General features: G+C 40.4%; 2 protein-coding genes across 2 annotated transcripts; one reads left to right on the top strand and one right to left on the bottom strand.

The window, feature by feature from the left end:
- The first annotated feature begins 5,064 nt into the window (after positions 1-5,064).
- Positions 5,065-8,429, top strand: LOC140243395 (uncharacterized). The gene is made up of 2 exons (XM_072323076.1): positions 5,065-6,265; positions 8,413-8,429. Exons 1-2 carry the CDS (start codon positions 5,065-5,067, stop codon positions 8,427-8,429), a joined length of 1,218 nt encoding a protein of 405 aa, XP_072179177.1.
- Positions 8,430-25,796: 17,367 nt separating this feature from the next.
- On the bottom strand, positions 25,797-26,906 carry LOC140243394 (galanin receptor 2a-like). Its single transcript, XM_072323074.1, has one exon. It carries the CDS (start codon positions 26,904-26,906, stop codon positions 25,797-25,799), a length of 1,110 nt encoding a protein of 369 aa, XP_072179175.1.
- Positions 26,907-26,964: the final 58 nt, after the last annotated feature.

The raw sequence follows: 26,964 nt of genomic DNA, 5'->3' as shown, positions 1-26,964 counted from the left end.
AATTGAGTTGTATGGTTGAATATAAAAAAAAGAAAAATGTATGGAAGCTTAGTTGACAATTTGTTGACTTCAGATGTTCTTGCTCAGCAACAATACGTTGTAAGAAAAAGGAAAATTGTCAACCAAAGAGCTCCGGGTTGGAAAATGTTTTTTTTTTTTTTTACATTCCCGGCCACAGTGATGGTGGATTTGGCAATTGAAGGCAGCCCATGTTCAATCAGATTTTTTTTTTTTTAATTTTTTTTTTTACTAATCAAAGGGTAATGCCCGTCACTAAATCCAACAGGCATGACAGGGTAAATGGAACATTCCTGCATGCATGGCAGCCTTTTTATGGCTCCTGGAAGGTGGGGACAAACATACATTCCTTTCGAGGCTAAAATGTTAAATATTGTTATTTCTTTTTCTTTAATTATCATTTCTTTTTAATCAGATAACGCACCGGACACCGCACCGGATTTTGCGCAAAGTGAGATAGTAGGCAGGCGCCATGTGTGACAATGAAGGGTACGTGCTTTTCACAGTCATGCAATCAGCAAAACCAGGGGTACAGATAGGGTAGTTAAAGACAAAGAAATAAGAGGAGCGTTGAACAGTCAAGATAATATAAAACATGGCTAATGACTCTGTAGACTTACACTTTTGTTACGACCAAAATCACTCTGAGAATGATCGCACAAAAGAAACAATCAACTAATGTTCAGGCGGTTTATTAACAGTGATATTGTGGGTACAGACTCGTAATCGGTTTTCACATCAGTACAATAATGATCAAGAGAAACAATTATAAAACAGTAATGGAATCACTTACACGCATTACAGCCAAGTTTGAAATCACAAAGTCCCTACAGTTCCCTGGTGGTGTCCAGATACGATGTTCGATGCACAGATGAATGATCCGCGATGCAGAGCCAGAGCCAGAAGTGACGTAACTCTCAGAGCAGAGGTGTTGGGTACTCTGCCTACTGCAGAATTTCTCCGACTTTTATATCCATTCACCCCTTTCTAGTACATTCTGTAATTTTCTCCAACCTGGGTCCACACCCTTGTTTATACTAGCAAGTCCAAGACTGTTCCAGAAATCCTAGCTGACTCACTGCCTAACTATGTGCATAACAGCGTACCAAAAATAACTACCAATCACATTGGGCTACAGGGACAGTGCCTCACTCAGCCAAATATGTTAGCACTTCTTAGAACATTCTGGAATGGGTGAAATCATTCTAGATTGAGTGAGCTATAATGTATTTCCTGTCACATGCATGTACTGTAGCTACATTGTATACCACCTAGAAAATTCTCCACTGATCTGGTCAGCCTGTATGTACTATAGAATGTTCTCCATTAATCTGGTCCACCTGTGTATATACACATTAAAACAACCATGCATGCAATACATCATACATGTACATAACTACTATTGTGTACATTTGTGACAACTTCGTTATAAAACACAACATACATAGAAAAGAAGAGAACAAAATGTTGTAAATACACATAATGGACATTGATCTTACACGATACACTATACAGTACAGGTAAATTTCTCGTATGAAACGAGGGTGTAATCCCAGTTGCAGGTAGAGCTCCCGCCAATAAGTGTTAAAAACCATCAACAGCTGATTTATAACGAGATACACGAAATGAGGTAGGCCTTTGTGAAAAGGAGAAAAAGAAAGTAGGATAATTGATCAAGAGGGTGAATAGTGAGAGTATTGTCAGAGCACCTTGTATTTTGAAAAGAAATAAGTGCGGCGGGGAGAGTCTCGTCTCAGTGGACTTGGAATGTGCAGAATGACACCAAATGAACCCAAGGGCTTCGAAAGGTAGAGTTTTGGGGGACTTTAAGGCTGCGTTCACATAGAAGTATGCTTTTCGGGTATTCGGGCTCGTTTTTCGAGGGCACGCGAATAGCTTGAATCGAACGATAGGATTTCCTCACACCGGTTCACATAGGAGGGCACTATTCGAAAGTACGAATAGCTGCGAAAAGTATAGCAAAGTGGGAATCGAGCTTGTTCGATTTTCTTGCAGCGTATACCGTCTCTCGTTTATGAAATAATGACACTTTTGGTCTGGATTTGCCCTTTAGCAAACATAAGCATGTAGACTGACATTCTGATGCAGTTTAGAAATTGTTAATAAGATTTGCTGGGATGTAGGAGGAAGAAATCCTCACTGCATGGGATGGTGAGTTGACGGTGCGGGTGATGGTGTATTCGGTGCCCGAATACCGAATGTGCCCGAATACCGAATACGAATACCGAATACTTCTATGTGAACGCAGCCTAACGTATTCTCTGTTGGGTAGCAACAGCATTAAAAAGAGAAGATCAAGAGAACTCTATACGGGTTAAGAAAAATGTGCATACCATGTAACATGTAATAAAGCATGTACATCTGAGCAATTTATCGACATGTTGACATCACTCATCGATTCTTTTTATCAATGTGCAGCTGTTCAAAAACTTGCTCAACGTCAGGGTCAAGGACTTACGTAAGACAAAAATATGAAGAAAGAAAAAAAATAAGAGAGAGAGAGAGAGAGAGAGAAAAGAATGTTTGAAGGGAAGGTGTCAGCAAGTAAGACGTATAGAACCGCATACTTCCGAACTAGCTGTGGGCAAAACAACACCAATTGAACCCGGTAATCTACTACATCGTCAAAGACTTAACAAGGATAATGATTTGAGGAATTTTGACCTATTCCCAACTTTGTAACAAGACAAACCAAAATCGGTGAAAAAAAAACTGTTACAGGGAACAAAACGTTTGTACTTGGGCATTGGATCTATTAAAGGAAATGTGTGTCGGTTCAAAAACTTGCTAAGCATTTGTCAGAGGACTTACGTAAGACAGGGAAACTTGCATATCAAAAACGAGTGGGAAGTGTGAGAATGAATGCTAGAGTAACAACAGCAAGAAAGAGAAAAAATGTACATATATCATGTAATAAAGCACATAAAGCTGAGCATTTTGTCGATGTGTTGACGAAAGAGAGTGAGAAAAAATGTTAGAAGGGAAGGTATCAACAAGTAGGATACGTGGGTATGATAGCAAGAAAAAGAATAACCAGTTTAGAATTGCAAAACCACATACTTCCGAACTAGGTGTGATGGGCAGAACAACACCAAGTGAACCCGGTAATCTACGACATCGCCAAACAAAAGACTTAACAAATCTGGGACAGGGAACAAACGTATGAACTTTGGCATTGGGTCAATTAAAAAGAATGCGTATCAGTTCAAAGACTTGCTAAAGCATTTGTTGGAGGACTTACGTAAGGCAAGAAACTTGCATGTCAAAAAACAGGTAGGAAGTATACATGAGAATGAAAGCTAGAGTAACAACAGCAAGGTTGGAATTCTGAAACTGCATACGTTGAAATGTGGATAGGAAGTGAAATCAAATTAAGTCGAAAGAGTTCTGCTTGCCGACACGTTTACAAAGGGCAGTGACTTAAAAAAGAATTGACATGTTTTCTGGTATGTAACAGGAGGTTCGCTCAAAAGAGAACTGCATTCGTGAATAAATGAAGCTTGTGGTACAAAGCATTCAGGACATGTACAGAGACGCAATAACAAACATGTGAAGCAGTTCATGGAGCGACAGAAAATTCTTATCTAAGCTATAGTATACGTAAAACTACAAGAAACTACAGAAGGAAAAACACACACACACGCCAAAATTTGTACATTTACGTGACCAAAACCAAAATCCAAAAATAAGACATCAGTATCGTAACATGAAGGCCTATGACATGGAAATAATGATTATGTGTCTTTTCGATAATCAAGAGAAAATTGAGCGTATGTTTTCAGTTATCAAACGCTTTTCATTAAACTTACGTTGACATACATGAGGAACATTTCAAAGAAAGAGGGCACAGCGTAAATGAGTATGGATAGCCCAGAAAAAAAAAAGAAACTCCACTCATTACAGGAGTATACATTGCATTACGTGTGAGATACTTAATGAGGTGAATGGAGTAAGATGAAAAGTACCTGAAAAGCTGTAGTACAATAAACCAGGGAGGCACCTCCCTGAATAAACTAACAAACCAGACCATTCATTACTCAGTGACTTTTCGAGTGCTGAATTCCCCTGCGTCTCGTTCCACCGTAAAACGTGGTGATGTACAGTGCCAGTGGCAGACCGAGGCCCGGAGCAGACAAAGCACTAGTCTAGCGGGCGACGTATTTTTAGCCTAAATCAGTGATTGGCAGTCAATAGAGGGCGCGACGATGTGGAAGTCAAGTTGACTAAAAATACGTCTAGTAAGAAACCTCCGAATAGAGGCGTGGAACCGGGTGTGGCATGACAGTTGTCAGTCGTCAACTCTCGAAGTTTTATTGGCTGAGCATCGGATGTCAATCAAAACACGACGCAGAGCCCGAAGAAATGCTAGTCTACTCTCCTAGGTATACTACAGATAATCTTTCAATAAAAATACAGTTTGCCTGTCTCTTTCAGCTTACTACAGTATTTTTTCACTCTTCTCCATTCTTTTTAAGGTGTATTACATTTTACATTACTTCAAATAGAAAAGAATGATGGTAATCAGTGCAACTGACTTCAGTTGTAAATCTATGAGGGTTTTGCACGTAGAAACTACGCCCAAATTACTGCCGAATGCAAACCTTCAATTATTGGAGTAAAGTCTACTTGATATATACTTTAATTGTACGTTTCGGAAATATATCTGATATCATTACTCCCCTCTATCATTTTTAACCTTGAGTTACCATATATTTTTGTATCAAACTTTGTAAGATATTTGCTTAACATCAATAAAGCTGCAGTACAGATCACACTCAGCACCCAATAAGTGTACTGATTACAGGATATTTGCACAGGATAAGAACCAATAACATGGTTCGATCAGTCAATCCTTCTAACCTGGTCCACATGACAGCCGCGACTGCTGTAAAGAAAAAGTCACCAAGGTACAACTTTCCTCGTTTCCTTATGAGCAATGTGAGATCTCTAAAAAACAAAGCTGATGAACTTCATGTAGTCATGATAAATAATGAGATAGATATATGTGTCCTCAGTGAAACATGGATGACCAGTGAATCAGTAGACTTCTTCGACATAAATGGCTTCACCCATTTTAACAAATACCGAGCAGAGAGGAGAGGAGGAGGTGTATCAATTTATGTGAGAAACAACCTATCCCCTAAGCATGTACCTGAAATTTCAGTCCCGAGAGACATAGAGGTGGTCTGGTGTCATATCCGACCTAAGCGCCTTCCACGTGAGGTATCCAGTATCTACATTGCCTCGGTGTACTGTCCACCCAACTGTGGTATCGAGCCAGACTTGACTGACCATCTCATTACCAGTGTCGACACAATCCGCACGCAACACCCCGATGCTGGCTTCGTAATGCTGGGGGACTTCAACCAACTGGACACTGATACCATCTGCCAAAATATATCACTCCAGCAAATTATCAAGGCCCCTACACGTAACAATGCGCTCTTGGACAAGATAATGACAAACCTGATGCGATTTTACAGAAATGCAGAGATTACATCCCCTCTTGGACTCAGTGATCACAATGTTATCTTGTGGTACCCACAACTGAGCTCCCTTCTACATAGGAATGTTGTTCACACACGAGTAGTTCGGCCCATGCGAGACTCCGACATCCGAGCATTTGGTCAATGGATATCAAGCCAAACCTGGAGTGAGGTCAGCGACGCAGGTGAGACAGCAGGAAAATGTGATGCTTTCTACGCAGCTCTGCATTCAGCCATCGATCAATTTTTCCCAACGAAACAAGTGAAAACTCACCAAAATGATAAGCCCTGGGTGACACCTGTCCTCAAAGCAATGATAAAACAACGACAAAGCCTGTTCAAGAGTGGATCCAAATATCAGTGGAAAGCCTGCAGCAACAAAGTGATCAGAACCATTGCTAGGGAGAAGCAGCGTTTCTATCATGACCGTGTTCATAATCTTAAGCATGAAGACCCAAAGTCTTGGTACAGGAATATTCGAATCATGACCAATGGATCTCGGCAAAGTCCCAATATCGATGTCCCCAATATCGACCAATCAGAGACGCTTCAAATAGCTCAAGCTATCAATAAGCAATTTGTGCAGGTTGCTAGTGACATACCACCACTAAATCGCAATAACCTTCCTGCCTACCTACCAGCACGAGGACCTCCCCCATCAGTCCAACCATGGGAGGTGATGCGTCAGTTGGAGCGGGTCAAAGTTGGAAAGTCAGCTGGACCCGATGAAGTACCTGCACGTTTGATAAAGATGTTTTCATATGAGTTAGCATACCCATTAACAACCATCCTTAACAGTTCCTTTGAAAGTGGTGAAGTACCTGAAAGGTGGAAAAAGGCAATAGTGGTCCCTATCCCTAAGGAAAAGCCAGCGAGAATAGACAAATTAAGGCCGATTGCCCTCACAGACCACTTTGTTAAGGTAGCCGAGTTATTCATCACCAAATGGCTGATGTCAGATATATCAACGAAATTAGACCCTAAACAATTTGGTTGTAGATCCGGAAGGTCCACCACACATTGCCTTGTTGACATGGTAAATTTTTTTGCGAAGGGCGCTGACAAACTAGGAACAACTTCAACCTTGGTAACAACAGACTTTTCCAAAGCATTCGATCGAGTGGACCATGGGGTTGTCATTACCAAACTGATCAATCTCATTTCAAATCGGTCCTTTGTACCCTGGATTGCTAGCTTCTTGTCAGACCGTTCACAGTGTGTTCGTTATCAGGGTGTCTGCTCTGAGTGGCAACCTGTTACGGCAGGTGTGCCGCAGGGAACACGGTTGGGTCCCGTTCTGTTCTTGGTCTTGATAAATGATGCCCTGACTTCTTCCGATCTGCAACACTGGAAGTATGTAGATGATATGAGTATAGCAGAAACAATTTTAAGAGGTGCACAGTGCACAATCCAAGGTTCACTAGACGATCTCCACATATGGTGTATGGCTAACAATATGAAGTTAAATGTAAGTAAATGCAACGTGATGAGGATTGATTTTGGCCGAACTCAGCTGCCTTTGTGTACGATACAACTAGGCGTAGAAACTCTTCGTGAGGTTCAAGCAGTGAAGGTTCTTGGTATACTATTGCGGTCAGATTTAAAATGGGATGACCAGGTGAATAATATGCTTGCCCAGGCCAACAGAAGATTGTACATGCTCAGGTCACTCAAACAATTCAAACTTAGATGGAAAGACCTCCTCACAGTTTACAAGGGGTACGTTAGACCAGTGGTTGAGTATGCCTGTCCAGTTTGGCATCCCGGCCTCACTACCAAACAACGAAACCAGCTAGAAAGGATTCAAAAAAGAGCCCTCAGAGTCGTGCTTGGACATTTATATGAGACATATGATAATGCCCTGCAAATAACCAATCTCCAACCCCTCTATGAAAGAAGAACGGATTTATGCAGTCAGTTCGCAAAATCATTGTTAAAATCACCCCATTTTCGAGAATGGCTGCCCACTCCTAGACAAAACCCATACACTAGCTCCCTGAGGAGAGCCGTCCCATTCACTGGTATCAGATGCAGAACTAACAGGTACAAGAAAAGCCCCATACCATTCCTAGTGGACCTAATGAACAAATGGTAATGTACAGGTATGTGCATTGATGCACATTTTATGCTGAGTTTTAAAGTTGCAGTTTCTTGCGTACACATTATTTACATGTCATTTTGTTTTTGTATATTTGAAATTAGTAACGTTTTGTGATTTTACTACACAATTCATGTCAGGTTTACTCCCGTCTGATGGTATAGCGCATGATTTTCATGAAACACAATGCGTTTACAAACTTGTATTAGATATCAGACTTTTTTGGGGTGGGGGCTTGTGTCATTGGGCCAGAGTCTAAAGGTTAATGGTTAAGAGAATAGGAAGGAAGCAAGTTATGTTTCTGTAATTTTCAATACACGCATGTATGGTGTAAAGATTTGGTGAAAGGTCAAGGCTCAACTATTTAATGTTGGAATCATATCATCACTACTGTTGTTGCATAATAATGTTCAGACTCGCTTAGTGTATTTATTTTTGTATATATTTTGACAATCAAAGAACTGGTACAAAGATTTCATAATTTTAAGTATTTAAATGCAGAAGTTTATATAGAAATATGTTTGTTAGTATTTGTCCTTCAACTGAAGAGCAATATATGTGCTTACATCTGTATGTCCATTTTGTTTGAATTGTCTTGTTTTTATATTTATCCAGACGCATACAGCTTCTTTCCCTTTCTTTCCTCCCTTTCCCCCTCTACTCACTCCTCTTCTCCTTCTCCATTATCCTTACATTCCTCCTGCTCTCTCTTTGTGCCTCCCTTTTCTTCTCCCGTAGCCTTTGTTTTCTTTGTTCTCCTGTCTCCCCCTCACTCTGTTCCTGTCTCAGCCTCACACTACATGTAGCATCTTCTATCTCTCAACATTCCTCATTCCACGCCTCCTCCCTTATCCTTCTATACCCTTTTTATTAGCTTAAAGGGTTGTGATACGTCACTAATGGAGGAAATAAGATACATGTATGTAAAACGTTTTTTTTTTTCACTCAACTCTGTTTTTGTTCCAATATACAAGTAATTTATATACTGAATCTACTTCCACTACTGATGTACCGATGATTTGTTTTGTTGTTGTCGTAATGGTTGTATTTTGTTCGTGTGTTGTATACAAATGTATGTAAGTTATTTTGTCTCACTGTATTTTTATCGATGTAAATCAGACACAATTCAGCCGTTCGGCTGCGAAGTTTGATCAATAAACCATTCCATACCATACCAATCTCTATATCGGAGCACCGTAGACTTTAAACAGGTATTTTCTGTCGTGTTCACGCGTGATCACACTGTCACGGAAGAACTCGTCCGCGGTACATGGGCGTCCAAGGGGAAAACAAAGAGGAGCTGCGACACAAAAAAGATTCCTGCAAAGCCAAAGGCACAGGTGAATTATGGTGCATTCTTTGCAATCATGAAATTACGAGATGCCTTCTACGTGGTGCTGGCAACAAGTAAGGAGAAACCGATTCAATCTGATTCACATTTCTTTACAAATGCAAATTAGGACACCTTTCTAACCATTCCGAATGCATGCCAATGCAGAAAATTAAGCTAACCAATGTGGCTGATGCATACACACACACGCAAAGGAGAAAAAAAAAAACAAACCACGACCTACTTACGAAACTGAAGCATAACACGCACGATATGTGACCATGGCCAAAGCGCCGGAAAAGACAAGTGATGGCCATTTTTTATCAAATTTCCCGGTTGTCAAATCAAACATCGACGAATGTATACATGCTTATATAGTTGGTAGCTCATGGTAATTCCTATACCTCATTTTCCTGGTTTTCATATCTTAGAAAGTGCTTCGAAGGACGTTATACATTGGTTGAAAAGTTAAAGTTATATTTCCAGGTGTACAGCAGGTCAACGTGGCATCACAAAATATAGACATTAGGCAAATGTTTGGAAATGCGCGAGCACCAGCAGTATTTTTTATATTTTTGTCGAAAGTGTGAAATATGACTAGGAAGTATAGGCGTAAATGGGTAAAGCATACTCTTTGAATATGGATGCACCTCGAGTGAGCATGAGGACATCTGAATTGGAATTTACAAAATTGTTGCTCTGAATGCAGTGACGAACGATTTCAGATAGAAGCTTCGCTTGCATGTGGAGATTCACCATTCTCACTCCGTAGAAGATGTTAAACACGATACCGCTTTTACGCTTCCTAAAAGACCCTGTTTTCTCTTTTATCAGCACACTATTATAGTTTTCTTATCAAGCTTTATCCACCATGATTTTCTGCATCTATTTAACCAAATATCTGTATAAATAACCTGCGTTAGTGATCGGCGCACGAAAGCAAGAATTTTCATTGCTTTGATATACGTTTGCCTGAAAAAAAAAGACGGCTATTTTCACAATGTCCAATTCAGCTGACAAATAAAGTGACTCTGTTCGAATAGCGAAACATGGAAATGCGATCTTTTATAAAGCTGTAGATTCTGTCCAGCGGCACATACATCACCAGTCATGATGGAAGTGCCTAAATAGAGTACTAATTTATCGAGTAATAGATATGAAGTGAAACCTTGCATTCTATATGTGTGCAAATAGGCCGACAAATTACTTATCTCAACGACTACTGTAAAACATGCTATCATAAAACGCCAAGAGTCGTTTAATAACTATGGAGATATAGCATGGACGATTTATAATTATGATCATGGTGAAAATGGCTTAAATCTATGATGATTATTATAACATATCAATTTGGGAGATAAATATATTTGTAATTTATGGATAAATGATGGAAATTTGTGACAGAGGCGCTGAAACGCTTTCTGTATTGCCCTTCTTTTGAGAAAATAAGGTTGCCTGTGCTTTTCCACCATAAAGTGCAAGACGAACGGGTCAGTATAATAATAATAGGACTACAGTTTAATCATCCATACAACACATATTTTATCTCAAATGGCCATGATATAGTCGAGATAGCATTTATATTAGAAAGCAAAGGGGATTAAAGTTATGTTGGCTTTGAGTAAAGCAATAAGGTTGTTCAATCTTGCTATTTTTGCTCATATTTTCTAAACTGGAAATTTATTCCAATAGGCCTACATTTGCAAATAGGCCTATATTGTGTAATACACTATGTGTCATATGATGTTCACTCACCTGAACCAAATTCGGTTTGCAGTTCAGTCATAGTACACATAACAATGTGATTAGTTAGTTATAATTGAAGAGTTTGTTTGCAAAAACCGATAAGTCCATATTTGCCAAATGGAGATAGTTGCGATTAAAGGTCAAGAAAAATAAAGAGAATAATAGGAAAATGTTTGCTTCTTTTGACCATAACTTCAAAAATGTACCTTTATAATGTAGTGACCAATATAATCATTTAAAAGGCATTATTTTGTACTTTATGCAATGTTATGACAGAGACCGTACTTCAAAATCTTCAAAAATGAACTTATGGTTTTTGCGAACAAACTCTTCAATTCTACCAGTGGGTTGCAGTTTGCTCCAGTGCAGCGCTTGTGTATTGAAGTGCACTGATCATAATTCATAATAATGTTGCTTATATTCCCTTCAAAAACAAGAAGACCAATTAAACACGGTTTTTATTAAGATGCGAGCGAACCCTGACGATAAGAGCAGATGATTTAAAAGGAATCCTAGAAACTATAAAAACATTTTATCGAAATGCTGTGTAGGCCTATCCAACACAAAGAGATGGATACTGTTTATTAGTAGCAGTAAAAAACATGTAACGAGGCAATGCAGATCATTAAAGGCAATGTTTACCATTACATCTCTCTCTCTTGTCATGGCATTCACGGTATTTTATGTTCATGAAACAATTGTTCTGTCCTGCATTATCACCTCAAAGATTTGCTGCGTCGAATACCCCCCCCCCCCCCCCCCATGCCGGGAGAAAGGACAGGAGACTTCGCATCTGCAGCCCAGGGCTGGGTGTATAATAATGTTATCGTACAAAGGAAATTACGGAGAGTGCATAAATGAGCTAGGTGAATAGTACCTTTGTTTTGTCTTTTGTTTTGTTTTTTTGTTCTTTTGTTTTTTTTTAAGATTGTAGTGTGTGTTCTTACGCCTTTGGTTTTGTTTTGTCTGGTCTTTGGTAATATTTGGTATTTCCATTGAAGCCTATTTTTTTTCTTTTTATTTTTTCCCCTCGTTTTTCTGTGTATACGATTCTAGAACTATTGGTGTTAACGTGTATTAGAGACTATAGTCCAAAAAAGGATCAGACGCCTGGTAGTTTTACTATCATTGAATGCTATCAAACTTTTGTTTTGTGATTTCAAAAATGTATTTGTCATATACCCTGTGAAAAAGCACGATGTTCTTCGATCTGATCAATAAAATCCAGAAATACAAAAAAATGTTTACCATTGGGAGTAGTGATTTAAAAATGTTCGAATTATCATGTGAATTTTGATGCATTTGTGTAGGTCAGTTGTATAAAAAAGCCCCAACCAATAAAGCCTTACTCAATAAACTAAAACTTAATATGGTTTAGTCTAGCTACATGTTTTATCATAACTATTGTACCCAATTTGTAAATCAACAATTCATAGTACTTTACCTACATAGTACGTCGTTTCTATCCCTAATCCAAATCTTAGAAATATTTTGAAGCACTTAAGCTAGGCTTTTGTTTCATCTGGACATGGTAGATAATGCCTTTGGTTCAGTAAAGTATCTTGAACTTGATCTACTCCCGTATCTAATCATCATCACTGTCACTATTCCCTTCTTGTGCATCAGCATACTCGTTCATAGGCCAAACATCTGAGCCATCTTCAGACGTGAGATCATCAAGTTCAATGTTCTCTCTTGATGAAAGCTCAGTTTCGCTTCTTCCCAGACAAGTGTAATAAAGTGTCCTTGTATACTTCAATATATCAGCACATGAAAAGTGATACCTCCTGAGAAATCCATTCTTGGTCATAATTATGTACATTGCATTCAGTGATAATTTTGTTTATGGTGGCCTGGGGCAAGTATGAGGATTTGTCGTCAGTACTCATACTTGGCATTTGTCACCATTGAGCCTCATTCCCCTGTCGGATGCCCATTTTTTTTTTTCAGTTGAAATAAATCTTGCAACTTGAGATAATCACGCTAAGACTTGACTTATTATTATTATTTTTTTTAATTGGCAGTCATCTACCAAAAGGCGTAATGAGTCGGGACTTGAGAGTATTTGGTAGGTCGTTTATTTATTGTTCTGAGGAGCTGGGCAATTGTTCAATCAGTAGTCTAAAACCGTGATTAAAGGGCGACGGGATGTTTTGATTCTCCAAATGTTGCAAGAAGGCTTACATATCATCTGCTCATGTTTTTAACACATCACGGATGTCAGGGAGACAGGTCTGTAATTGCCTGGTTGATGTGTATCATGCGTGTCCTCCAAATCCAAAGCATTTGTAATTTTGAGAAAACTTTTTAATATACATAGCCATTTAATGCATTATTTAAGCATATTGTTGGTTGAATCGATCTTGTCACTGTTGCCTCTCATTTTCGTCACCCTATATGTACAACTGTCTCATGTATTTAAAGGACAAGTTCACCTTCATAGACATGTGGGTTAAGTGAATGCAACAATATTAGCAGAACACATTAGTGATAATTTAAGGGAAATCGGACAATCCGTTCAAATGTTATAAATTTTTGAAGTTTCTGCTTAGTCATGGCTAGATGACAAGACTACTATGGCTTGTGATGTCACATGTGTACAACAATATAAAACAGCACATTTTATAAAGAAAATCAAACATGTTTCCACTTTTCTCGCATAACAAAAGAACAACCGACTTCTCTATTTCAGAAGACGAGGGGGATAATGTTTCTTTAAATATAACATAGGTCAGTAACAAGTCCAGGAAATATGCACTTTATTCAAAAAGCGAAGTTTTTCTCTTATTATTTTCCTCATATGGTTCTATGATATCATAGTCTTCTCATGAAGCAGTGATTGTGCAGATAATTTACAAATTCATAACTTTTAAACGCATTGTCAAGTTTTCCTCAAACTTTCACTGATGTGTTCTACTAAATATTGTTGCATTCACTTAACCCTCATGTCTATGAAGGTGAACTTGTCCTTTAAGTACATGAGACAGTTGTACATGTTGTACATATAGGGTGACGAAAATGAGAGAGTCAACATGACAAAAACGATTCAGCCAACAATATGCAATCACTCAATCCACATGTCTAGTCAGGTGAACTTGTCCTTGAAGAACTCGAATGCAAAGCATATATCTCTGCGACAAAAACATTTTGAAATAGTTCATTGAGAAGCCTGTACGTCTAAACAAATTGGTGTAACGATTTGATGTAATATTTTAGCATATTGTTGGTTTAATCCATTTCGTCACCGCTGTTGCCCTTTTTCGTCACCCTTTATTCACTTTGTCATCATGTATTTGAGCCTATAATCTAGAACACTTGTCTCTGGGAGAAAACATATTGATGTAGAGCATTTGGAAGCCTGCAACTCTCAGCAAAGTGGTATTACAAGTTGACGCATTACCTAAACACATCGGGCTTGATTAAATTTCGTCACCGTTACTGCCGTTTGTTTTTTTTTTGTTTTTTTTTTTGTTTTTTTTTTTTGTCATCCTTCCTGGTTCTGGATGTAGTACGGTGCAGGACCTTGCGGTATAAGGCACCGGGTGAGAGAGGGCACATTGGGAGCGTTGGTAGTCAAAGTGAAGAAGACTTTGCTCAATCTTTGCTTTGAAAACCTCCTTGATATACTGTTAACGACTTCAGCTGGAAGTTAATTTCAAACCAGGATCGGTTTCACAAAAAAGAGGGAAACTCGGTCGGTATACTGATGTGTTACAGTGCCTTAGTGTGTAACATTTAGTTTGATTTGTAACGTAATTTTCGACATTCTTTTTTTTTTTCTGACGTTACATTCTTTATATTTCTTTGCTGTAATATTTCGCTTGGGTCTTACTTTAGTGAAAACAATTCCAGAATGTAGGGCTGGGACCAACCCCTCTACCGCTTTGAAGAATGATTTTAATCTCCGGACCTGGCATCCCAAGGTAAGAGTTGGCAAGTTCAGTTTCTCCCTCATGCACGTGGTACAGTCTGGATCGCGGATAATGTAGTAACTGCATATGAACCGTACAGCTCTCCGTTGTGGGGTTTTCCCCTGTTTGTCAACTCTTTGATGTACTTGAGCCATATACTATTCCAAAACACTTTTCTCTTTGATATAACGTCATGATATAGCACGTTGAGAAGTATACAAGCCTCAGTTAAGCGATATAACGAGTTGATGTACTAGTAATAAAGAATATTGTTGGCTGATTCGATTCCGTCACCGCTGCTGCCTGTTTTCGTCACCCGTCATTTACAACTATCTGATGCGTTTGAGCCCTCTAATCCAAGCCCACATGTCTTGCATAAAATGTCTTCATAAAGCACAATAAGAAGCACACAGCTCTTAGTAAAGTGATATGACGAGTTGATTTATTACTTGAGCAAAATGTGGGCTGATTCGATTCCGTCACCACTGTTGCCTGTTTTCGTCACCCTTTATCTACAAATGACTGATGCATTTGAGCCCTCTAATCCAAAGGACACATCTCTTGGATATAACACCTTGATGAAGCACATTTACTGACATTGAAAAGCATGCATATCTCAGTAAAGTGATATGACGAATTGATTTATTGCTTAACACGTTAGCTGATTCGATTTCGTCACTGTTGCTGCCTGTTTTTGTTACTATTTATTTACAACTGTCTGATGCATGTAAGCCCTCTAATCTAAAACATACGTCTCTTGGATAAAACGTATTGATGTAGCAAACTCAGAACCATGCAACTCCCAAAAAAGTGGCGTGACGAGTTGATATATTACGTAACCACATTTTGATCTGATTTGATTTCGTCATAGCTGGTTAACTTTTCGTCAACCTTTACGTACAACTTTCTGATGCATTTTAGTTGCCTAATCCAAAGCTCATGCCACTTGACAAAAATACTGATAAGGTACATTGTGATATACAACTGTAAAAATTGTATAACAATTTGATGTATTAGCTAATCATATCCTGGACTAAATCGATTTCGTCACCGTTGTCGCCTTTTTCGTCACCCTTCGTGTAAGACGGCATCATGTATTTAAGACCTCGAATGCAAAGAGCATGTCTCTGGGAGAAAATGTCTTGATGTAACACATTGAGAAGCATGGAACAATAACTACTTTGATATAACAATTTGAAGCATCATTTAGACACATTGTTTGCTTCCGTTACCCTGATTGCCTTTTTCGTCACCCTTTATTTACAACCTCATCATGTATTTTCGACCCCTCTAATATAAACACATGTCTCTTTTGTAAATTTCTTGATATAGCACATTGAGAAGCACGCAGCCCTCAAATCCAGAGTACACTCTTCTTGGACAAAAACGCCTTGATAAAGCACAATGCGAATCATTCGGCTCTCTGTAGAAAGGTATAAAGAGTGGAGTAGTACTTGAATAAATTTTAGTCCAAATCGATTTCGTCACCGTTGCTGTCTGTTTTCGTCACTCTTTATTTACATCTCCCTGATACAATTGAGCCCTTAAATCTAAAGCACAATATGCCCCTTGGAGAAAACGTCTTGCTGTAGCACAATGAGAACCATGCAACTCTCAGCAAAGTGGTATGACGAGTTGATATATTGCCTAACCACATTTAGGATTAGTAAAATTTCCTCACAGTTGCTGCATTTATCTTCATCCTTTATGTACAACTTTCTTATGTATTTGAGTCCCCATAGCAAAAGCTCATTGGGATACATGCAACTCTGAACAAAATGAACAATTCGACGTATTAGCTAATCATATCGTGGACTGAATCGATTTAGACACCGTTGCTGCCTTATTTCACCACCCTTCATGTACAATTAGTTTCATGTATTTGAGCCCTAGAATGCAAAGCACACGTCACAGGGGGGAAACTTCTTGATGCACTATAAAGCACTCTGAGAAGCATGCAACTCCGATCATAGTAGTCAAACGATTTGATGTATTATTCAAGCGTTTTGTTGCCTGAATCGATTTCGTCAGCGTTCTCCTTTCTTCTTTTATTCGCCCTTTATTTACATCTCATCATGTATATTAGCCCTCTGATCCAAATCACATGTGTCCTGGAAAAAAAGAAACTGTTTGATATAGTACATTGAGAGGCATGTAACCCTTAGCAAAGTGGTATGATATTGCTTTACCATAGCACATTGTAAGTTGATTCGATTTTGTCACCGTTGCTGCCTTTTTTCGTCACCCTTTCTGTACATTGGTCTGATGCATTTCAGCCCTCTAATTCAAAGCTCATGCCACTTGGAGAGAAATTATTGATATAGCACATTGAGAAGCATGCAATTCTAATCAAAGCGGCAGAATGATTTCATGTCTTCGCTAAGCATATTTTTGGCTGAATCGATTTTGTCACCCTGCTGCCTTATTTCGTCATCCTGTATTTACAACGTCATCAAGTATTTGAGCCTCTAATCCAAAGGGCAAGTCTCTTGGATAAGATGTCTTGATTTGGCTCGTTGAGAAGCATGCAACTCTCAGCAATGTTGAATTACGAGTTGATGGATTATTTAAGAGTATTGTTGCTGAATTGATTTCGATACCGTGGCCGCCTTCTTTCGTCACCCCTTATTTACAACTGTCTGAGGTATTTGACCCCTGCAATCCAAAGCAAGTGTGTCTTGGACAAAACGTCTTGATAAAGCACATTCAGAAGCTTGCTACTCTAAGCAAAGTGGAAAATAAGTTGAGGCATTAGATAAGCACATTGTGGGCTGATTTAATTTCGTCACCGTTGCTGCCTTTTTCTGTCATCCTTGGTTTACATCTGCATGTCTGATGCATTTGAGTTATGAGAGTGGGAAGGGGCTGATCTATGATTTTGGCCGTATTTCAAAGGGGATTATCAGCACATACACGAGTGCTTTATTTTTTACCTTTTTAGTTTGTGTATGTTTGTCATTATACTTGTCTTTGTGTGTGTAAATGCGTGTGTGTGCACGTGTGTAGGCATGAATACGTGTGCGTGTTTTCGTTCAATTTTTACTGCATAATATTCCACCTTTTATTATTGGTGTCACATCAACGTATTTTGTAACTAAAAGAGGAATATTTCGTTTTCGGAATAACGAACCTGATTTTATTATCAGATTAACGATCCTTGAAATGATGCATCCCAGAAAGGACACGAAGGAACATAATCATTTCTTAAATCTTGTCAGAAAATACGAGTATAATTTATTTCTGACAGGTCGAATCATGTGAATGTTAATTTAACAACCACGCTTTACCTCTAAACGAGATCTTCCAGGCGAAAATTGTACAAGACTCTTTAGCAGAGCCATACGTGTCACTTCTAGCGATTTGGACATGGACACAAATCTTGCGTGTTGTGCCTCAGTTGCGTAATACGTCTTGTGCGTGTGTGTGTGTGTGTGCGTGCGTGTTTGTATGTGTATTTTACCACAGTTGTTAGCTTGTTGATGATACTCAATTTAGCAATACATAATATGCATACAGAATGGCCACAAAGATGTCCTCATATGCATTGTAATAAAATATGATTCAGATTGAATCGGTTTATCATTACTTGTTGCCAGCACCACGTAGATGGCATCTCGTAATTTCATGATTGCAAAGGATGCACCATAGTTCACCTGTGCCTTTGGCTTTGCAGGAATCTTTTTGTGTCGCAGCTCCTTTTTGTTTTCCTCTTGGACGCCCATGTACCGCGGACGTGTTCTTCCGTGACAGTATGATCACGCCTGAACACGACAGAAAATGCCTGTTTAAAGTCTACGGTGCTCCGATATAGAGATTGATGTCTTGACGGCAGCTTTATTGATGTTAAGCAAATATCTTACAAAGTTTGATACAAAAATATATTGTAACTCAAGGTTAAAAATGATAGAGGGGAGTAGTGATATCAGATATATTTCCAAAACGTACAATTAAAGTATATATCAAGTAGACTTTACTCCAATAATTGAAGGTTTGCATTCGGCAGTAATTTGGGCGTAGTTTCCACGTGCAAAACCCTCATAGATTTACAACTGAAGTCAGTTGCACTGATTACCATCATTCTTTTCTATTTGAAGTAAGGTAAAATGTAATACACCTTAAAAAGAATGGAGAAGAGTGAAAAAATACTGTAGTAAGCTGAAAGAGACAGGCAAACTGTATTTTTATTGAAAGATTATCTGTAGTATACCTAGGAGAGTAGACTAGCATTTCTTCGGGCTCTGCGACGTGTTTTGATTGACATCCGATGCTCAGCCAATAAAACTTCGAGAGTTGACGACTGACAACTGCCATGCCACACCCGGTTCCACGCCTCTATTCGGAGGTTTCTTACTAGACGTATTTTTAGTCAACTTGACTTCCACATCGTCGCGCCCTCTATTGACTGCCAATCACTGATTTAGGCTAAAAATACGTCGCCCGCTAGACTAACAAAGCACCGGAGGGGTACCATGCATGGGCGTAAATCCCGGGGGGGGGGGGGGGGATGGGGGGATACATCTATGGGCATACCCAGGGAAGATCAGGGGCGTCGAATCTATTGGGGGGGGGGGGGGGGGGCAAAGGGGCATTTGCCCCGCCCCTATACGGATGTGTTTAGGCAGACAAATCATTTATCCCCCAAGCAATAGATTCCCGAGATGAGGACAAATCTCGAACTTTCTTAATGGAAAATATTGTCCAAATATCGCCAGAATTATGCACCAGATCGTTGTATTGCAATCATAAACATGCAAATGCTCTGCTATACAGGATCCCTTTCGATAAACTTTGTACACTTTTGATATTGACGTATATTTCCCTAATTATCAAAGAGTGTGGAGCAGATCTTTCACTTAAAGGACAAGTTCACCTCCATAAACATAAGGATTGAGAGAATGTAGCAATATTAGCAGAACACATCATTGAAAGTTTGAGGAAAATCGGACAATCCGTTCAAAAGTTATGAATTTTTGAAGTTTTAATGCAGTAACCACTGGATGAGAAGACTACTGCATTGTATGAATAACTTAGATGTCACATGCGTACAACAATATAACGAAAATACAAAGAGAATTTCACAAAATTTCATCTTTTGAAAAAAGTACACATTCCCTTGACTCGTTACCGACATATGTTTGGGGTAATATCATTCCCCCTGCCTTTAGAAAGAGGCAAGTCAAGTGCTCTTTTATTATGCGAAAAAAGTGAAAATATGTTGAATTTTCTTTACATTTTCTTTATACTGTTGTACGCATATGACTCACAAGCTGTAGTAGTCTCCTCATCCAGCGGTTCCAACACAAAAATTTTAAAAATTCATAACTTTTGCATCGATTGTCCAATTTTCCTGAAACTTTCACTGATGTGTACTACTAATATTGCTGCATTCTCTCAATCCTTATGTTTATGAAGGTGAACTTGTCCTTTAACAAAAGCACCCTCATATTATGGAGAGGCGTTGATGGGGGGGGGGGTGGTTCCCCCATAAAAGTGGGACAAACAAAAGCGAAAAATATAGCTACAAACGGCAGTTTTTGGAGTGTAAAATGTCAAAATTTTAAAGCTCGCTCGCATTTAACCGCTATGCCATTCTCCTGATGTTGCTGCCAGTGACTGACAGCAGTTGCGCCCGGTACGTGCGCCCCCCTTAATTGCCAAAGCGAAAAATATAGCTACAAACGGCAGTTTTGGGACTGTAAAATGTCAAAATTTTGAAGCTCTCTCGCTTCGCTCGCTCGCATTACTAATCATTATTCCATTCTCCTTGTGTTGCTGCCAGTAATTGCCAGCAGTTTTCGCCCGGTGCGCCCCCCCCCCCTTAATTTCCAAAATGTCAAAATTTTGAAGCTCGATCGCTTCGCTCGCTCTCATTTAACCATTATGCCATCCTCCTGATGCTGCTGCCAGTAATTGCCAGTAGTTTTCGCCCGGTGCGCCCCCTTAATTTCCACAGCGAAAAAATACAGCCACAAACGACAGTTTTTTAGACTGTAAAATGTCAAAATTTTCAAGCTTTCTCGCTTCGCTCCCTCGCATTTAATCATTATGCCATTCTCATGATGTTGCTGCCAGTAATTGCCAGCAGTTTACGCCCGGTGCGCCCCCCTTAATTTCCAAAGCAAAAAAATACAGCCACAAAGGACAATTTTTTAGACTGTAAAATATCAACATGATTTTCAAGCTCACTCGCTTCGCTCGCTCGCATGTAATCGTTATGCCATTTTCCTGATATTGCTGCCAGTAATTGCCAGGAGTTGCGCCCGGTGTGCCCCCCCCCCCTTAATTTCCAAAGCGAAAAAATACAGCCACAAACGGCAGTCTTTGGACTGTAAAATGTCAAAAATTTTCAAGTTCGCTCGCTCCGCTCGCTCGCATTTAACCACTATGTCATTCTCCTGATGTTGCTGCCAGTGATTGACAGCAGTTGCGCCCGGTGCGGCCCCCCTTAATTTCCAAAGCGAAAAATATAGCTACAAACGGCAGTTTTTAGACTGTAAAATGTCAAAAATTTCAAGCTCGCTCGCTCCGCTCGCTCGCATTTAATTGCTATGCCATTCTCCTGATGTTGCTGCCAGTGATTGACAGCAGTTGCGCCCGGTGCGGCCCTCCTTAGTTTCCAAAGCGAAAAATGTAGCTACAAACGGCAGTTTTGGGACTGTAAAATGTCTAAATTATTAATGCAAAAAGATTTCATCGTGGGAGGGGGAAACCTCCCTACCATACCCTCCCCCCCCCCTCGCTTGCTTCGCTCCCTCCGTGGCACATAACCGCTCATCCTATTTAAAGATCAAATCCTGTCTACGCCGGTGATAGGCCCCATTATTTAGTAGGCCTTCACAGTGATGTCGCACAGGCGGAGCAAGAGCTGAAATACCACGATTTAGTCATTCAATAATATATTGTGAATATTTCATTTTCTTATTGCTTTTTAAAGAAAAGAAAACAAAATTTCACCAAAAGTGTGCACCAGATCGCTGAATTTCAGGTCTGAAAATGCAAAATTTTCTTCGTGTGGAGAGGGATACACACCCTCCCCCCGTTCGGTCGTTCCGCTCCCTCTCACAGATATTTCAAAAACAAAAAGAAAAATGTTTTCATACTCTTAAGGTCTCATTTTCCGCCGAAAGTCATCTGACAAGCAAAAAAAAAAAAAAGCAACAAGAACAAAACGTCTTCATATTTTTGCTGCCACTTTCCTCCCACTATAACTTATTCCATGCAAAAGAGGGGGACATCCGATCCCTGCAAAGTGTGTGTGTGTGGGGGGGGGGGGGTCACCAAGCTTCCCTTCCCCCCCCCCCCCCCCCCCCAAGGCTGCGCCGGTCCTGTTATGGGCTTGTAATCGTGTAGCCTTTTGTCAAGGCCCTCTCGCTGTAATGGGCGAGCGAAGCGAGCCCAGCCGAGCGCGCCAGCGCAACCCCACTCAGCTGGGCTCCCTTCACCATACAGCGAGAGGGCCTTGACAAAAGGCTAGTAATCGTGGTTATGGTGACCATCCCCCCCCCCCCCCCCCACTCCTCAGTACGGATTTACGCCGTTGGTACCATGTGCGCCTCTCCAACGCCCCGCCAGCCCCAAACCCCGGACCGCCACCGGCGTGTAATTGCTTACTCTATTTTCAACATTTATAAAATAACAAAGATTATATATTTGGAAGAATGAGAATTATTTGCAAATCATAATATACAGGCAGGCAAAAATAGTCTTCCTATTAATGCCCTGATTTGCAACTTTGTGAGTGACTAACCATCTCATATCATCTTGGTATTGCAAACATACCGATATGAAAGCAATTTACAAAATTGTAGTTTTATGATAAATACATGAAATTTAGATGGTGGATATGTCTTGCTGACAGAGAAATGTGAAAAACAATAATAGCGACAGCGTGATTGCGCTGGGAAAATAAGGGTATTTTGCTTATTGCAATATCAAGTTCAAGTTCAAGTTTGTATAACATTTATTTTCCATCTTTTTTTTCATGTAGGAAATCACATGCATGAAATTATTGTACAGGAAGGCAGAACCTCAAAAAAGCAAAGCTTGTGGTGAGCTGCCTTACAAAATACATTACATCACAAACACAAACACAAAAAACAACGAAAACATAATAATAGTTCCCATGACAACATTGAAATGAGATATTCCTCAAAGGGAGATATTGTAGTCTAACAGAGAGGCAACAATGAGCATGAAAATATGTGACGAGCTACAGGCTATGGCAAATGTTGCATATACAGCAAACCTCACACGAGTCGAAGCTCTCGGGACTGAAAAAAAAATGCGACTTTGGCGAGAGTCCATTTTTTTTTTTGACTCACAGTTATGTACATGTATAGTACATTTGCATGCATGTATGTGTGTGTGTGTGTGTGTGTGTGTGTGTGTGTATGTGTGTGTGTGTATATGTGTGCATGTGCTATGTCTATAGTGCAACATAGGTAGCCACTGCTGGCAGACATTCTCTCAGCTGCGTGCTTTCATCCCTGCCAAAACAAAACACTCTCCCAGACCCGGTACCCAAACTAAACAGCCAGCCGGTCATGCACAAACAAGCTCCGCCCACTTGACCTGTGTGTGTGTATGTGTGCGTGTGTGTGTGTGTGTGTGTTTGTGTGTTTGTGTGTTGTGTGTGTTGTGTGTGTGTGTGTGTGTGTGCATGTGCTATCAAAACTGATAAATCTGATTTTCTTCTCTCCCGTACACATATCAAAATATATGCTGCATTCACACATAATTAAATGCAATATACTGATTATGAGTATAATCATTAAGTTGCAGAGGAAATTTTTGACATAGAAATTGAAAAAAATGTAGAAATAAGAAGCAAATATTGAACATTCCCTGCGTATAAATCGAAGGGCTGCTTTTCTAAAAATAACTCTACCTCATCTTCACCGATTATTACTTTATACGAAGTTTTACTAATAAGATGAAACAGACCGCAAATCATCAACAGTCATTACAACTGATAGTGAAATGAGCTGAAGGAGGCTCTTCATGAGACTAAGTGATCCTTGAAACTGACAATGAGAATTTGAAAATGACTAAATAATGCTTTATACAATCATTTATACATACTTATTCTCCGCTTTGTAGGGGAATTCTCATAGCAGTTTCGTAAGCAGATTAGTCTGGTAACGGGGTATATCTTAAAGGGTATGAAATTGCAGTAGTCTCATCCGTCTACCAGACACAATGGGACATGATATCTTATGCCTATAAAAACGGACGAAAACATGTTTGTTACTAGTAAATAGGTGGATAACTGATACAACTGAACAAATTTGATTTATCTCTACTAAACTGCAGCTTCAGAGAGATTATCAAAATCAACCACGAACTTTATCTGATAATCAAACAGAACAGATGTACTCGTTATTACACATATCATTAAGAAATTGCAGGATGGGAACTTTTTTTCTCACCATATTCTTTGGGTTTTTTCAAACAATGATTTAACAAATTAACGTACAATATTTCTGAGACATTGGTGAAGATGAAAAGTATCAAAATCTCATGACAAAGTTTTAAATCCTATACTATTCAGCTATAAGTTGACAAATTCTTACTTTAGCACAGGCGTCTCTCAGTCATTCCAGGCTTTCCAAGGCGACGGAGTTGCAGCATTTTCATTTGGCTTTCTCGTTTGCAGAATTACTCTAGTTCCATTGACTATGATTCTAGCAGCCAGCTTTTGCTCCTTTCTGAGACGGTAGGTGGTAGCTGCCAGGCTTCAGCGCTCTCTCTTCATCGATGCCGGTAGGTCGGTCCTGACTGGTATACGCGCTTGCGGGCTCGATGCTGCGTTGGCGTTGGACATTTCAGCAGCCTGCGGTGGCCGAGGGCCTGGACGTTCACGCTGGGATGCATGCAGGACACGCTCACGGTCGCACATTCGCTCAAATCTGACGATAATCGGGTTGGGATTCGCAACACCATCACCGGGCGATGTTTGGGATTGGTAGTCGTTGGGTCCTCGGGCTGGTTGTCTCCGGGGAAGACGATGTGCTTTGATTACGGGGATTCGGGCCGTTTCCTGTATGGGGATATGTTGAGCAGCATGGCGAAGACCTCCGCGCACACTTTCAGGACATTTTCGTTGGATTCCTTTGGCACCCCGTACAGCAGTAGGTTGAGTTTGCGTTCGTGGATCTCAAATAGCAAAAGTTTTTTCATTTAGCTCACTTTTGGCCTTTTCGATTTCTTTTAGTATGTTCGGCATTTTTGTAGACTCTATCTCGTCTAGTCGACTACTGGTGTTAGTGGCACTCACCACCAGATCAGAAACGGTTTTCTTGGTGGTCATGTGGTCCATCTTTAAGGAGGCCACGTCGCTCATAAGTAGGTCTATCTTTGAGTTGAGTCGGCGATTATCATATAGCTTCGTTTGCCTGTTTTAGTTCAGAAATCATTTCAGCAATGTCTCCAATGGTAGCAGTGGTGTCAGCAGTTGGCGATTATTAGCTTCGTTTGCCTGTTTTAGTTCAGAAATCATTTCAGCAATGTCTCCAATGGTAGCAGTGGTGTCAGCCTGGTCCGAATGTTCAGCTGCCGGCGCACGGTCTCCCACAGGGTGGGAGGGGCTCCCCGCAGTGCTTGACGTAGCGTCGTCATGTTCCTGATCCGAGTCAGCCGCACAACTTTCATTTGCTGTTTTCTGGTTTCTTGTAGATTTATTTCTGGTTGACATTCTGGTAGATTTCACGGCTGGAATTTTGGGTCTCACTGCTGGGTTAGACATCCTTTCTTTGCTTAGGGTGGGAAAAAACGTGAGCTTACAACTTTCAGCTGAGTGTTAAGTTGAGATGAGTTATTGGGAGCGGGAGCTCAAGAGGACACGTCCTATCAGTTCCACGTCATTCCGTTGAAAATCGAATCAACTTGTAATCAACTTTGCAACACGTTGCACGGCAATTTCGATAAACTTCAAAAGTCAAGTTACATTTAATTTTGTAGTCTTTATACAAAGAGGTGAATCTTTATTTCGGTTTTCAGGGAAATCGCATTTTACACCATTTTGCATTTCACGCTATTCGTAAAGGAGCGCGCACCATCTGTGCTGCCTGATATCTATCATAATCTTCTTTTCGAGAATCAAAATTGTTCGGAGAGTCTCTGAACACGATTTGTCACTGTTTCACGGATGTGTTCTGGACCAAAAGTAAACTGATTTTCTTTGATAATTAAGCGGGGTCATCCAGCTCATCCATGCTGCTGGCTCCAGTGTCCGACTTGTCTAACATTTCAGTAGATGTTTTGCTGCTGTCATCAGGCACGGCGAACACTGCTTTGGATTTGATCCCGTCTTGACCTGGTAATCTAAAGAGCTCCTTGAGCGCAGTCCGAAAGTTCACATTCCTCGCCGCGTAAATAAACGGATTCGCGCAGGAATTGACGAAGGCCAGCACCACGAACGTGTGATAGAGGGGACTGTTAAGATGAGAAAAGTCTACGATGCCCACACTTAAGGCAAGGAAACCAAATTGGTCGGGGGTCCAGCAGATGATGAACGTGACGAGCACGAGGAATAGCATTTTCACCACGCGGCGACGCGCCTCGAGTAGCTTGAGATCTGGCTTCCTGCGATTTTTGCCCGTAGTCAATGCCTGCGCGCGGTTGTTCAGGCTGCGTATGGTGAGAACGTGCGCGGTTATCATGGCCACTACTGGGAGTAGGTACTCAACCAAGAAGAAGAAGACGCCGATGAACTGCTGAAATTGCGGCGTCGAAAATTCCACAACGCATTTGTTGTCACGGATGAAAGTGACGTAGGTGCTCGCAGTGTTGATGAGTGCTGCGAAGAGCCAGATGAGGACAAGGGTCAATTTGGTGTGCTGGTCCGTAAAGAGCCGCTTGAAGGTGAACGGAAAGCGCACTGCCAGCAGCCTTTCGACAGAGATGGTCGTGAGGGTGAATATGGAAGCGCAGATGGAAGTCCACATGAAGACATGGGAGAAGATGATGCGACAGTAGAACTGGGCGCCAAGCGTACTCGGTACCCTCTCGAATTCTGGTAGTGGGCAGATGAAGATGGATGTGAAGAAGTCAGCGACGGCCAGCCCGGCGATCAGGATATCTGTGGAAGGGCGAGAGCGTCTTGGACGAAAGAGAACCAACATTACCAGAAGGTTTCCCACTATCCCGACCAGTGAGAGTAGAAGCGTGATGATCCGCCACCACTGCCAATCCATTGGGGTCCGCACCCAATCGTTGTTGGAACCATTCATGGCTTCGTGAACGCCGCTGGTCGTGGTTTGGACCGGTGCGAAGGTGGAGAGATCGGCAGAAGACATTCTTAACAATAGAAGATTGCTGTCAGCTGATTGTATCTTAGTGTGTAGTGATCAACTT

Source organism: Diadema setosum, chromosome 20 (genome assembly GCF_964275005.1).
Source record: "Diadema setosum chromosome 20, eeDiaSeto1, whole genome shotgun sequence".
Classification (NCBI taxonomy): Eukaryota; Metazoa; Echinodermata; class Echinoidea; order Diadematoida; family Diadematidae; genus Diadema; species Diadema setosum.
This window is presented reverse-complemented; position numbering and strand designations above follow the sequence as displayed.